This window comes from Stenella coeruleoalba (assembly GCF_951394435.1).
Source record: "Stenella coeruleoalba genome assembly, chromosome: 13".
NCBI classification, from domain to species: Eukaryota; Metazoa; Chordata; class Mammalia; order Artiodactyla; family Delphinidae; genus Stenella; species Stenella coeruleoalba.
Genome location: NC_137159.1, coordinates 68,798,153 through 68,813,197, shown reverse-complemented (window position 1 = coordinate 68,813,197; position 15,045 = coordinate 68,798,153). Strand labels below are relative to the sequence as shown.

The 15,045-nt window shown below is 42.3% G+C and overlaps 2 protein-coding genes across 7 annotated transcripts in view; one reads left to right on the top strand and one right to left on the bottom strand.

Annotated features, from left to right (window-relative positions):
• The window catches only part of ZNF512 (zinc finger protein 512), a 36,424-nt gene extending 27,255 nt beyond the window's left edge, over positions 1-9,169 (top strand). For 4 of the 6 annotated variants that reach the window (XM_079941469.1, XM_079941468.1, XM_079941473.1 and 1 more), the window contains 4 exons: positions 1,516-1,617; positions 2,543-2,605; positions 3,773-3,871; positions 5,965-9,168. In XM_079941469.1, the coding sequence (XP_079797595.1) occupies positions 1,516-1,617; positions 2,543-2,605; positions 3,773-3,871; positions 5,965-6,273 (573 nt within the window). In that variant the 3' untranslated portion in view covers positions 6,274-9,168. Of the gene's footprint in view, positions 1-1,515; positions 1,618-2,542; positions 2,606-3,772; positions 3,872-5,964 lie in introns of all 6 variants that reach the window. The other 2 variants (XM_079941471.1, XM_079941470.1) reach the window with 1 other exon arrangement.
• A 2,536-nt stretch (positions 9,170-11,705) lies between these two features.
• On the bottom strand, positions 11,706-14,922 carry CCDC121 (coiled-coil domain containing 121; the record flags this gene model as incomplete). The annotated part of the gene is made up of 2 exons (XM_079940272.1): positions 11,706-13,955; positions 14,426-14,922. The coding sequence occupies 2 exons, from the start codon at positions 14,920-14,922 to the stop codon at positions 13,004-13,006; spliced, it is 1,449 nt and encodes a 482-aa protein (XP_079796398.1). The 3' UTR covers positions 11,706-13,003.
• Positions 14,923-15,045: the final 123 nt, after the last annotated feature.

Here is a 15,045-nt window from a genome sequence, read left to right as displayed (position 1 = left end):
GGGAACATACGTCAACATAATAAAGACCATCTGTTACAAGCCTGCCAGTAACATCCTACTCAATAGTGAAAAGCTAAAAGCATTTCTTCTAAGATCAAGAAGATAAGGATGCCCACTTTTATTAAACATAGTTTGGAAGTCCTAGCAACAGCAATCAGACAAGAAAATAAAATCAATGGCATCCAAATTGGAAAGAAGTAAAATTGTCACTGTTTGCAGATGACATAATACAATATAGAGAAAATCCAAAGGATACCACAAAAAGCTATTAGAACTGATCAATGAATTCAGGAAAGTTGCAGGGTACAAAATTAATACACAGAAATCTGTTGTGTTTCTATACACTAAAAACGAGCTATCAGAAATCAGAATTAAGAAAACAATCCCATTAACAATTGCATCAAAAAGAATGAAATACCTAGGAATAAATCTCACAAAGGAGGTAAAAGACCTATACTTAGAAAACTAAGACACTGATGAAAGAAATGGCAGACAACAGAAACAAGTGGAAAGATATACCATGCTTATGGATTGGAAGAATTAATATTATTAAAATGACTAAGAAAGAGGAAATGCTTATAAATAAAACCAGTTTTGTACTGTGATTTACCAAAGGTTCTTTAGGTTACCTTTCTTACTTCCTCTATTAACCTCTATGGGCTTGGATCTGTTCTTCTGTCTCAGAGAATCAGTTTCCTTTCAGATGCTTCCATTTTTCAAGCAGGAGGACTGTGTATTACCAATGGTGAACTTTGCAAGAACTGTCTCTACAGGTGTTAACTCTTCTGGAAACTAGTTATAGTTGTAAGAAGAGACTAACTGGTGTCAAAGCATGAGAAAGGAAGTGCTAGGAATAATTCTACTTTTGCAGTATAAGCAAAGAATAGATGTTCTATTCCCTGAGTTTTCTCACATTCTTTCAGGTTGAACCTTAATCTTTTTGTGTTAGAATTTTTAAAATATCAAAAATTAACATGATGTCATTGAAGAAAAATGATAAATGCAGATAAGCAGGCAAAAAATGAAAATCACTCAAAATTCTAGCACCCAGAGAATACCACTGTTAACATTTTGATTTATAGCCTTTGACCCATATCCATATATTTCTATTGAATATGTAATATATATATGTCCCTTGAGTATAATATATACATATTATATATATATTATATAGAGAGAGGGAAAATTTATATTGCTTTCTCTTTTGTAACAAATATTTTAACTGTATAATGCTCTGTCACTAGCTTTTTTTTTCCAACTTTAGATGAAATGTTATATCTGAAAGTCTCCTGTCCTCTGTCAAAAATCAAACTATTTTAAGACAGAACAATAGGCAATTATACTTACGTGTTTCAGGAACTTTAAAGGATCTTACATATTATCATTTTTGTGTATGAAAATATACTTCTGCAACTCTAGAATTATATGAACCTGAAGAGTTATGTAATTCTGTTACTTTTGGGGTATTTTGGTTGAAAGTTGGATTCCTCCAATAAAATGTTTCTTGTCTTGTAGTTAAAATATACTCGTCCTGGGCTACCGACCTTCAGCCAGGAAGTACTACACAAATGGAAGTCAGATATCAAGAAGTATCATCGCATTCAGTGTCCTAACCAGGTGGTTCTTTCTCATTCATTTATTCACTAAATGTTGATCAAGCATCTGCTGTTTGTTTCAGTTATTTATTCCTTTGTGACAAAACACCTGAACTTTAGAGGCTTAAAACATCAATTACTTTGTTAACGATTCTGTAAGTCAACAATTCTGTCAAGACTCAGAGGGCAGTTGTATATGGCACCAGCTGGAATCATTCATGGGTTGCATTCTGCCGGAAGCTCTGATGGGGCCTGAATGTCAGGTGGCTTCTAAGCAGCTACTTCAGCTGGGAGATTGATTGTCCACATGGCCTCTCTCTCTTGCATGGTAGTTGGGTTACCAGTGGGGTACATGGTGACTGAATTCTCAGACAGAGTATTCCAAGAACATAAAAGCAACAGCTCAGATCTCTTAGGCCTAGCTTCAGAATTTGTTCAGCCTCGTTACCATAGCATTCCGTTGGTCAAAAAAATAATAGGACTTACCCAGTTTCAAAGGGAGGATAAATGACTCACTTCTTGATGGGAAGAGTGGCAGAGAATTTCCAGGCATCATTAATCTACTACAGCTGTATATGCAGTACTTTGGGGAGGAGTAGATATATAAGAAGTAAGAGACACATTTGCACTAAAGAAAGCTGATTTTTGGAAAAACTTGCGCATACAGTTTTTTGTATTTTTGTAAGTATCAGAAAAGTACTAGGGAACAGAGTGTTTTAAGCTTTTTTAAACAACTTTTTTACCTCTTTTTCTTTTACCTTTCCTTGGTTTTCTTTTTGTTCTTTGGCTTACATATTTTTCTGTGTGGTTTGTGGTGCAATTTATTGGGTTTCTTCCCCCCTCCCTCCCCCCGCAAGGGTACAGTGGGTTAGTGCAAACGGCCAGATTGCTAAGAAAAGGATGCTGTTTGGTGTGGTCTTCACATGATTTCTTTTTCTCTTTTTCAGGGCTGTGAGGCTGTCTACAGTAGTGTATCTGGCCTTAAAGCTCACCTGGGCTCTTGTACATTGGTTTGTAACGTTCTGAACTATCTATCTTAACATGACCTCTAAAATAGTCTGACATGGAAGAGAATTCAGATTCGGTGAACAGCTAGTTGTCCTGTTTGCTATTATCTTCAAAGGCTGGTTTAGTTTAGTTTTGTTTTTTTTTGTCCCAAAGATCCTCGGTCTGTTAATTGGGTGGGATGCCAGGGTATGTCCAAGATGCAGAATGGGCCAAAATAGCCGTAAGTCATATCAATGAAAAAATTTGGAGAAAAATATATAGTTGAGTCCCTACCAGGGATTTAACTTCTTCCACCTGAGCGTCTACCACACTGCGCCTGCCCTATCTTATTGGGCCTTCAACTTCCTAGAATCAACTTACATTGTGCTTATCTGGATTGGTGAAGATCCTCAAACCCATCTGAACTATTCTGGCTTCTGGGGATGGGAGGTGCGATCCCTGGGTGTTAGGCTAACAGCCATTCACCTCACTGAATCTTTTCCATGTTGACCCCAGTGCCCTGCAACCTACCAGTCATGGGGATGGCTGCCACTTTCCATTCCCATTCAGAAGTATCTCCTCACACAAAATAAGCACCATGGAAACCCGAAGCTTCAGGAGCAGAGAGAAGTCTCAGTCAAGGCAACAAGGGAGTTGGAGACATCCAAACCAGATCTGTCCAGGAATGCTTAGGAGTTCGTCATCTTGATCCTAGTTTCTGAGTCATTCAGCTAGATCTTATGGAGGGTACTCTTCTAATTCTGGATTCCTAAGGCACTCTTTGCAGCAGTGGATTGATTCTAGTGGGAAGAATTGCGCATTGGTGCCTCATTGAACTTAAGGAGTTTGATAATTTGAGGGGAGGAGCCAAGAGAACCTGCAAGTGAAGTGGAAGACATAAGGGAAGATAGAAAAACGTGACATGTTACATAATAAAATTAGGGGAACTTCAGGTTGTGTTGGGGAGGGTCAGTGGGGTCAGTGTTTGGTATAGAACTGCATTAGGATAGATGTGTTATGGTCATAGTATGCCCAAACTTGTTTTCCTAAATATAGTGGTGTTTCGGATTTTCTTCCTTCTTCACTTTGCTGAAGTAGTATCTCCTCTTTTCATCTCTGACAGTCCCTACCTATTGCCCAGGTATGTGTTCCTGAATTTACCCTTCTCTTTCTTTCTTTCTTGAAAATAGGGAACCTTTGTGGCTGGAAAATACAAGTGTCTTCTATGTCAAAAAGAATTTGTGTCAGAGAGTGGTGTCAAGTATCACATCAACTCTGTCCACGCTGAGGTGAGGTTTCTCCTTTCCCACAGTGTTTTTATATTCTTGTGGACCCCATGAATATGCCACAAGGGATGGGAATTTTGTGCCTGTTATTATAGGCTAAGACTGTCAGAGAGACTAAAGGGTCTACATTAGAGTTTAAAAACTTCCTAAAATTAGGCATGTAATAGTTTTTTTCTGTGAAAGCATTTAAAATCACTGTGGGTGTGAGCATCCCTGACTCTTCTAGTTATCTTAAGTCCGATTAAATCAGACATCTGGGAACCAGGCTGCATTTACACCTTTGGATTTCTTGTTTCACAGCAATGTCTGTGCTCCTGTTTTCCGGTATTCCAACATCTTGGAGCAACCTGTTTTGAATATTGTTGAAATACCATATAGAAACAATGTAAAAGATGTTATTGAGACAATTGAGGCAACTTGAATACTAGCTGTACTACTAAGTAATATTAATGTGTCAATGTTAATATTCCAAAATGTGATAATTGTATTGTAGTTATGCAGGGGAATGCGCTTGTTCTTAGGCAGGTACATGATGTTTTTAGGGATGAAGTATGTCTGTAGCTAAATTGTGAATGGTTCAGAGGAAGGGAGGGAGGGAGGGAAGAAGGGAGAGAAGGAGGGGAAGAGAGAGTAACAATGGTCAATCTAGGTGTTCATTGAACTATTGTAACTTTTCTGGAAAGTTTGTAAATTTTCAAAATTAAAAAATTCTGTTAAAAATGCTTTAAGTTCAGAAGGTCAAGAGTTTTCTCTTGGGGAAAGTTTTTAGGAGTCCAGGTGAACAGAGAAATTCTCTACCATATAATTAAATACCTTATTGCAAAAGCTCAAGGAGTAGAGTGTGCATTCTCTTGGCATATTTTACTGCAGATACTGTTGTTGCCTGGTGAGGAAAAATAGCAAGCGCCTGCGGCTGTCCTCTGCCCTCAGATGCAATAGTTCTTAGCAGTGTGGGCTTTAGTTAGTGTCATCCATTGTGGTTCCTGTTGCTTTACTGGTTGAAGCTTTGGGAATCCCTTTCCATATCTGAGATTTCTTCAGGAAGGCAGTCTCTTTTTTTTTAATAATGTTACCTTTCTATGCTTTGGGAAGTATTTAAAAGATAATTATCTCCTGACAAAATCTGGCCTTTGTATAGTTCACTTGTTTCTCCAGTTTCTGTTTCAAAAGTTGGAACCAACAAATTTCACTTAGTTTGGGACTTGCTCCCAAGTATTTGTTCAATAATTTATGCCTGTATTTATGAAATCCTTATGTGTTAAACATGTTTACCTTGTTCCTCCCTTTCTGCCTCACTTTTTTTTTAAAATTATATTTATTTTTTTGGCTGCATTCAGTCTTCGTTGCTGCACGCAGGCTTTCTCTTGTTGCGGAGAGCTGTGTACGGGCTTCTCATTGTGGTGGCTCCTCTTGTTGTGGAGCATGGGCTCCAGGCTCCTGGGCTTCAGTAGTTGCAGCATGTGGGCTCAGTAGTTGTGGCACATGGGCTCAGTAGTTGTGGCTCGCGAGCTCTAGAGTGCAGGCTCAGTAGTTGTGGCGCACGGGCTTAGTTGTTCCGCGGCATGTGGGATCTTCCCGGACCAAGGCTCGAACCCATGTCCCCTGCCTTAGCAGGCGGATTCTTAACCACTGTGCCACCAGGGAAGTCCCTAACCCGTAATTTTTTTAAACTGAGACTCAGAGAGGTTAAGTTAATTTTCTGATGGTCACATGGCTAGAAACAGAGCTAGGATTTGCACCCAGGTGGTCTGGCTGCAAAATTCATGCTCTTAACCACTACACTGTCATGAAATAAAAATCTCCTATGGCTCAGTGCTTTACATCTCATGAGAAGATTTTTAAAAGGAGAGGAGTGGGTGGGATCATGCTAAGTAATCAGTAGTACCCGAAATCATGTCTTACACAAGAAATGCTTGTAATGACTGCTCTGTACTGAATTTTTCCAGTTTAAAAGACACAGTTCTAAGCTCTGGTTCCATATCTGTTTCCTCTTTACTGTGTTCTGTCCTAATCATGCCTTTAAAAAAAAATCTTCCCATACCACTTCCTAGTGCACTATATTTTGACTGGATAATATTTCTGTTTTGCCTCTGTAGGATTGGTTTGTTGTAAACCCAACAACGACCAAAAGCTTTGAGAAGCTGATGAAGATAAAACAGCGACAGCAAGAAGAAGAAAAGCGGAGGCAGCAGCACAGGAGCCGAAGGTCTCTAAGAAGGCGGCAGCAGCCTGGCATTGAGCTTCCTGAGACAGAGCTGAGTCTTAGAGTAGGGAAGGATCAGAGGAGGAGTCATGAGGAACTGCTCGTGGCAACGTCCTGTAAAGAACCAGAGCAGGAGCCAGTGCCAACACAGTTCCAGAAAGTCAAGCCCCCAAAGACGAATCATAAACGAGGAAAGAAATAGGCAGTCAGTGTGAAAGCACTCCTGGGAGAGTGGATGGGATGCTGTGGTCACAGGGACCTGTGTGGAGAGGCCTGAGTCACGGGGGCCAAGTGAAGAGAAATTTACTCTTTCAGCTGTTTGTGTAAGGCTGTGGCACTCTCAGCTCCTTCCTCCTGTGTAAATTTCAGTGTTTTCCCTATTGATTCACGTGGACCCTCCACCACCCACACCCCCATCTCCTTTTTGGTAGATTTTCCTGCTATTCTCATTGGAGTCCTCCTGTTTTTCTCTTATCTTGCCCAAAGAGCTCCTCCTTAAGGCCCACTATAGGCCCTTCTTGCCCCATACAAGACTAAGAAACCTGTTTGATTATCCTTTCCATACTGGGGTGTAGAATGTTCTTGGAAGCTCCATTGATTTCGTAGTCACTCCATCATCTTATAAAACAATTCCAAACTAACTCTTTAAAACCATACTGATTTATCATTTTGTATTTGTGATATAACAAGCCTAGAACCTAGAACTGTTGTCACTCCTTTAATAAGGTTCCCCCGTCTGCTTGGGTGACAGAATTTATGGAGGCTCTTTGTTGTCTCAATACGGTTTTAGGATTGAAAGTGAGAAAATAGATTTAGAATAAAAAAGCTAGACCCTCCGGACACAGGTTTTCCTAGGAAATGCTTTGTTTGTCCCAGGTGGCAGTAAGTAACTAGACCCACACACATGAAATGCAGCCTTAGGAGGAATGTGTCCCACACATAAAATGACTGGAAAGAAGAAAGTAGCAGCAAAAATAAACACCGCCTCAACTTCCCTGGGTGTGAGGCCTCCTCTGTTGCTATGACCAGTGCCCTCCTGCAGCTTGTCTTGCTCCTGACGTTTTGAGGATTGAAAGAGAAATAAACCCTTTTGCTCCTGATGTTTGACACAGAACCCTAATATTGCTGGTACTCCTGTGAGGATTGGTAGCCAAGGTGCACATTCCTTCTCCCCTGGACTTGACCTGACTTGTTAGTCTGCACTCTGTTAAGTCCTCGTATCTCCCTTTAGCCAAAGTCTGTCTCTTTGAATTTTCTGAGAATATTGTCCTCTACCTTCTTTTTTAGATGTTGTGTTCTGTCCTTTTTATAACCTGAGACTTTGACACCAGGTGTAGATATTTATCTGGAGTTGGAAAGAAAAGTTCTTTTTCTGAACCTCATGCCTACCTGATAGTATCTGTTAGCCTGTTTCTCTTTGAGGCTGGCTTTCCCTGGAGCATTGGTTAGAGCAGCTCTGTTGTCGTATTCCTGGATTCTCTTCCCCTTTTCCATAAATATTGGTCTTCTATATTCTTGCCAATTTTTGTGGCTTATGCCACATAAAAAGCCAGGGACCCTTAACCCTAATATGGACCAATACTGCCTTTTCAAATTCTGAAAGGCTGTTACCACTTTTAACTCTGTTCTCTGTGCTCCTCCATATAGCCTTAAAATGTGGGCTTTTGTGAAGACCACTTTCAAACATGGGAGCATTGAAACCTGATTGGGATACTGCCAGAACGGGTAGTTTTGCAACAAGGGAAGGATGTGGTCTGTCCACTCGACATTGTCATTGGCAGTTGCTCCCTTAAAGCCCTTTCCGTACATGAGGATTGTCAGGGAGGAAAATGGAGAAGCTCTGTTAATTTCTGGTGAGTAAGACTTGGGGAATGTTTGGCAATGGCAAGAAAAATAAATGACTCTGTGTTAGAATGATGTTTTCCATTGTTCATTGACTCCAACGTGCTACCTGTCTCCTTGCTGACACAGTGTGTCTGGGGAAGATAACGACTAGAGATGGGAATGAGTTTGGACGAAGTAACACGTACAGTTGTGTCAGTAGTTCTTTAGGCCCTGAAATATGCTGGTTCAAATGAATCCACTCATACCTTGCTTTATTGCTCTTCCTCTTACAGATAGCGATTTTAATTAAAGTATGTACATTGTTGTTTTAGACATAATGGTATTGCACACTTTAAATAGACTACAATATAATATAAACATACCTTTTATATGCACTGGGAAACTGAAAAATTCATGTGACTTGCTTTATTATGAAATTTACTTTATTGTGGTGGTCTACACCCAAACCCCCAATAACAGATGTGTGCCTGTAATTGGTTTGAGATTAAACTTGTCCAGTCTCATCCGGGGCCCTTGCAGGTGATCCTTTTATTTTTCCTGTCTGAGCCAGGGATCAGCAGGACTCACTAGAGATGATCCTAAATATATTAATTGAATTTTTAAGATTTTTAACCAAATTCATTAGAATAATATTTATTGAAGTTGAGCGGTATCAGGTTTAGCTAGATTTTGGAGCAATGTGAACTCCCTGCACTTTGGAATGGACATTGGGTACAATCAATTTAAAAACTAATTGGCAGGATCTCTTAAAATTGAAGATATGCCCTGAGACTCAGTAATTTCACTCCTACGGCTATACAAACTACTCCTGGTCAGGTGTTCTACTAGACATCTACAAGAATGTTGCAGTCTAATTTCCAATATGTACTGGAAACATCCTGTACCAGAGACTACTGGCTGTCCAGCAAAATTGGCTTTACCTTGCAGAATTATAGGATTATAGGAGAAATGGCTAGACTGCACTTCCAGCCCTCCAGCCAATTCCCCTGTAGTGATGGGGTAGCCAACTAACTTCTCTCTGGTGGAATGTGAGTGCAAGTGATGTGTGTCAATTCCATGCCAGGACTTTTAAGAGAGCGAGTGTACCTCCATGCTTTCTTTCCCCTTCTTCTGGCTAGATGCAGTTGATAAGGCAGCTCTAGGTCATGGTAGACCATGACATGGAAGATATCGATTCCCTGAATGACCCCAGGAAAGACTATTTGCCAATCAGGATGATCTATCTATCTGAGACTATTGTATGAGCAAAAAATAAATGCCTTTTCTTTGAGTCATGATATAATCTTGGGTCTCTTCCTGAGCCTAGTCTCTTACATAAGCTACTTGTCCATTATCAGGAGAAAATGGGTAAGTTGTGGTCTTCATCCTGAGGAATACTATACAGCTGTCAGAAGAACCAGGTCTTCTTTTTAAAAAAATTAGCATTTGTTTAATAGGCTTTAAAGCACTTTTTCCCTCACATCTCTTTAAAACAACTGATTCATTCAACCAAGAGACACAGAAAACCTTTACGTGACTCAGTGGGTAAGTCATTGGGGGAGAGGACCTGGGTCTCTGCATGCCACTCGAGGTAGTGGATTTCTTCCTAAGGCAACGGGGACAGCTAGGGGAGTGTCAGGTGGGGGGTGATACCACCAGATGTGAACTGAGATGATGGATGGGGCTGCCCCTCTGCAGCAGCATGCAGGACGGGCTGGATTTTCCATTTCAGTCAGGTAACCTTACCCCTTTAACACTACCCCAAGAACCAGGTCGTCTTGTATCATCATGAATACAGCTCCAAAATAAAGTCTGGGAAAAGCAAGTTATAGAATACATCAAGAGTCCCATCTGTGGAAGGTTTAGAAACATGGAAAAACAATGCTCTATTGTTTATGGATATATAGAAGTAAAAGTATATAGACTACATAAATATAGTACCTATAAATATATTTTAATAAAATACAGAAAAGATAGGAAACCATGCACAGGCATGATAAACATCAACTTTAGATAATGCTTCTGGGATCCAGAGGGACAAGTGAATGGTAAGTTCTTATTTTTTCAAATGGATAGTGAGTTTGTTATACTTTTCTATATCTTTTGCTATGTGTGAAATGCTTCATTTTAAAAATCTGTTCAGGCACTTCTCTGGTGGTCCAGTGGTTAAGACTCTGTGCTTCCGCTGCAGGGGGCATGGGTTCAATCCCTGGTCTGGGAAGAAAGATCCTGCAAGCCGCATGTTGTGGCCGAAAAGAAAAAGTTCACACAAACAAGAAAGAAAAAATACTCTGCCCACCTCCTTCTTCAAAAGGAACAGTTTAGGAATTTTTCTTCTGCTTCCTCTTCCCCTCACACTAAGAATCAGCTCTCCCCCATGTCTTCTGTTCACCTCCATGTTTGCCATTCCATTCCGAACAGTCATCACCTCTTGCCTTTTCAAGAGCTTCCTAACTGGATTCCATCTGCTTTTCACTGGCTTGGTACACTCCGCATACTGCTGTAGTGAGTTTTTATACTGTAAATCAACCTCGTTCACTTGCTTAAAGCCTAGTGATTTCCCAATGCACTTAGAATAAAAGTCATCCCCTTTACCTTGTCCTACAAGGCCTGCCTACTCTATTAACCTTTTTAGCCTCATCCGCCTCTGCTCTGTCCGTGTTCGCTGCCATTCCCCAACTACACTTAGCCACACTGACTCTTCTGTTCCTTAATCCTACTAAACTCCTTCCCATCTTAGGGCCTTTGCATTCACTGTTCCCTCTGTCTGGAATGTCTTCTTCCCCAATTTTTGTACATCAGGCTTCATGTCGTTCAAGTCTTAACCTAAATTTCACCTCACGGGTCTTTTCCATCTAAATGCACTTTCTGTAACATCACCCTCTTTCCTTTCCAGCACAGGAAAGCAGACGAAAAGTAGGCTGAGATCCTCGTTGGCCAAACCTACTGCTGGCTTGCTGACGGGAATTTCTAAGGGCCTTTATCAACAGGAGTCCCCAACCCCTGGGCTACAGACCGGTGCACGGCCTGTTAGGAACTGGGCCGCACAGCAGGGGGTGAGCAGCGGGGGAGCGAGCAAAGCTTCCTCTGCCGCTGCCCGTCGCTTCCCATCGCTCGCATTACCGCCTGAACCCTCCCCTCCCCCCCAACCCCACCCCACCCACCCGCACCCCCCGTCCGTGGAAAAATTGTCTTCCACGAAACCGGTCCCTCGTGCCAAAAAGGTTGGTGACCGCTGCTTTATCAGATGATTCACCCTTTAAAGTCTTCAAGCCCTCAGAGGCCTCACAAAGGGACAGCCGGGAGCAGTACACCAGATCAGATCCATTATCTGGGATGAGGAATTCAAAATAAACTGAGACAGGGTGGAAGTTACTCACTCCTGAATTAATTCATCTGGACAGCACTGGCAGGAGGGGGAATTAACAGCAGATTAATAAGATTACCCATCCCTCTTTCCTTATCCTTAGTTTTATATCTTCCTATGTTTTTTGCATCGACAGAGAATAACGGTTTTGAATGTGTCTTGGATACCATAGTTTAAAACAGGCTCTCTGTATTTTCAGCTCCACTGAATAGAACTATTCAGGTTAAGGCAACTGTGTGCTACCTAACATTCTACTTTGTGCACTAAAACTGCATTTTTATTATGTGCACACTAGTATGAAGAAGACATGCAGAGTTGATAAGACATGAGAAGAGAGGTAAGTAGAAGGTACATTACATTGGAACAATAATGAAATCAGTGGGTATATTATAATCTGAGTTTATTTTCAATAACAAAATTTTAAGAACCAAGACATTACACATTTAACAGAAAAGTTGTTAAAGCTAGAAGTTAAGGCACATTGAGGCAAAATCCTTTTCTGAATCTAATTGTACAAGAATTCATTTTACATATGAATAAAACTGAAATCTGGGAAAACCATTATGAACTTTTTCATCACTGACAATTTCTTGAAAACATTAAGTTGATTCTGTTTTTCCACAAAGGAGCAACATTAAAATGAGGCTGCATTTCTGTACCAGGATTCAGCATTCAAAGAAATCCCTGATCTAACCATCAGTATGTCCTAAGTGCCAAAAATATAACTACCCTAAAAGTCTATATTAATTTAAAATACTATTCCTAGTTCTACTGAAGGGGCATAAAGAGGGTACACATAAATAACAAAACGCATTTCAAGGACTAGGAAGTGCTTATGCAGTAAAAACGTAGTAAGTGACCTAAAGCTAAAGTGCTCACTCTATCGAAACTTCAGTCATCTTTGTCATCTTAGAAATTGAGGATGTTGCCTGGGAAAGAGATGGCAAAAGACTCTTTAGAAAGTTCTCCAAATATATGAAAACTTTCTTTTGATACATTTTCCTAAAACAGGCAGAAGCACTCAGTCACCTCATTCAGGCTAGAGGTATTTCTCCACAGAAAACTGACCAGGTATACATACCCTCTATCTTCTCTTCCCTTCACACAGTTTACACAAAGCAAAAATGGTATGGGCTGAGCATCAGACAGGTTACTCTGCCTAAGGCTTATTACACTTGCTGTTAAGAGTTTTTCAATCATGAGAAAACTGTAGAAGCAGCTACCTGATCACCAGCACAAACTTTACAAAGAGCTTAAAAACACTGTGTGCTAAGGTGGCCAAAGAAGTGAGGATACATGGACATTGGTTCTTTACAGAGCAGAAAGCAGAATATAACAATCTGAAATGCTATTCTTCAGGGGGCTTTTTCTATAAAGAAACCTAACTTAGCTAGGTGAAACACACCACACAACTATTTTCCTGTCACTTCCGCAAGGTGGTTTTCTTGAGGTAGTTTCACATCTGGGTTTTTGGCAAATGGTACTGGGTTATCTGGAGGTGTGAGGCACAGCCCATTTATTACCAAGAGCTAATTAAAGGAAAACCTAACTTTAAGGGAAGCCAGTCCCACACATAATCTAGCAGTACTGCTGGAGAAAAGCACCTAATCCTTCACACTAACACATCAAGATGGATATTTAACCACAGCACCCTGAGATCCCAAAGCCTTCCTAACCTGGTTTATGTTACGCAGCACCTAAGAACCCTTGCTCCATTCCTGACTTCGTGTTATTTTAGGAATTACTTTGGATGCGTCCTTGATTTGGTGCCTAGGGCAGGGTTCAGTGTGGTCTTTGGAGCACCTTGTCCTTTTGGGCACGGATTACGCCTTTCTTGCAGCCGTTGCCTCCCCCGGCTTAAGCAATCTAGGTACCACTGCTCCTGCTGCAGCTGCAGCTGCTTCTTTTTTAAACGGCTGTGAGTAGCCTCCAACTTCTGGCATTTCTGAATTAGCTGTGGTAGTTCCTTCTGTAACTGCTGGTGCTGTCTGTCGATGCTACTGTGGAACTCGGAAGTGTACTGCTTTGCTGCCCTCTCCAAGGCCTTGTTCTTGCTGTTCAGCTCCTTTGTTGGTCTTTTTCCCAACTGCCTTGCATCTAGCTCACTCAGTTGTGCCTCCAGTAATGCTTTATCCTGGAAGAACTGGACCAGCATGGCCTGTTTCTTTGCAGCTGTCTCAGCGTGGGTTTTCTTTATCTCCTGCTGTAGTGTCTGAATTTCTCTCTCCTGTTTCTCCTTTACTATCGAAATGTCCCTCATTGCCTCCAACTGCTTATTCAAATTGGATAGGATCTTTTCTTTCTGCAAGAGCTCTGTTTTAAGCGCTGAATTTTTTCCCGCATATTTGGAGGTTAATTCTTGTCTCCTTTGTTCAATCTGCCCACTTTGTTGTAAATAGGAGTTCCACAGCTTCTCGGTTCGCTGTCTAGACTCCTTTGTTTGCTTGGTCAGGTATTCCAGAAAGAACTGGTTTTCCTCCTCGACACGTACGTTTTCCGCCAGCAGCTGCCTGGTTTCCTCCACTAACGGTTCTAGTCGGATTTGAGTTTCTTTGATTTGCTTGTCTAGCTTCATCATTTCCACTACTGCCTTTTCTTTAAACCTCTTCTCTGCCTTTGTTAGCTTCTCTGGCTTGAGAAAATTTATGAAACTAAGATCCGGTTGAAGGGAATTACTGGAGTCCTCAGCCAACCTGAAGGGAGAACAAGAGAGACATCCCCCCATGTTTTTCACGAAAAATTAGGAAATAATTTTAAAAATGCACACGTACTTTAATTCATATCCCAAGTCTTTGGGAGCACCTACGATGTTCCTCACACAAGGCACGGGGGACAGAGCTAGGGGTAAAGACGAGGGAGTGTAGTTTACAACTGACAATATGCCGTCTCTACAACCCTGCGAGGTAGTATCTTGAGGGTAAAGAGGAGAAAACAGGTTCAGAGAACTGAAGTGACTTGGCCACGATGTACACCGCCAGCGGGTGGCAGAGCCTGGGTCTAAAACCCAGATCTCACGGCTTACTGAACACTACAGCTGCTCCAAAGGGCCACCGCAGCCAACTGGGCGGTCGGGAGTAGGAGTGTATACATGGCTCGGCTCTTTCACCACCTTTCCGTGTACCGAGGGCGCCTGGGTGGAGAGAAGCGCCTCCTCAGTACCTACTTGACAAACTCGGCAACCAAATGTTCCTCCCCAAAGTCACGGTGCACCTTTGCGGAGACCCCCAGGGAAAGAGCCCTACGGTCTGGGGCTGGCGACACGCGGAAACGCCGTCCCAGTGCGGAGGGTTTTTCCAGTTTCTCCGGGCTGGTCTCTGCGGCTCTTGGCGGGGCCCAGCAACCCCGGCGCTCGCATCCCGCCCGGGTCCCGGCACGTCCAGCCCTGAGCCGCTTAACCTCCTCAGTCGCCGGACGAGCCCTAGCGGCCGGTTCTCCGGCGGCTCGGTTACCCGCTCTCGGGGGGCCGACAGGAAAAGGCACTCTCTTCACTTTCATAGTGTGGGAGCCCGGGGGTCCCTTGTCGTCCCGCCCGCCCGGGGTCCAGAGCTTTGCCCTTCCCAGGCCCTGCCCGACGACGGTGAGCGGCTCTTTAGGTGGCCTACTCCACTCGTCCTCCCAGTGTCTCCACTTCCCCGCCTCTGTCCCTAGTTGGGCCCCCATCCGGGTCTGGACGGACAGAGCAAAGGCGCACGCCTGGCCCCGTGGCCCTGCCCTCTCTGGCCGGTTTGGTTCGGTTCGGTTTGGTTTGCTCTGTTCTAGTCTCATTCAGAGTTCCGAATGTCG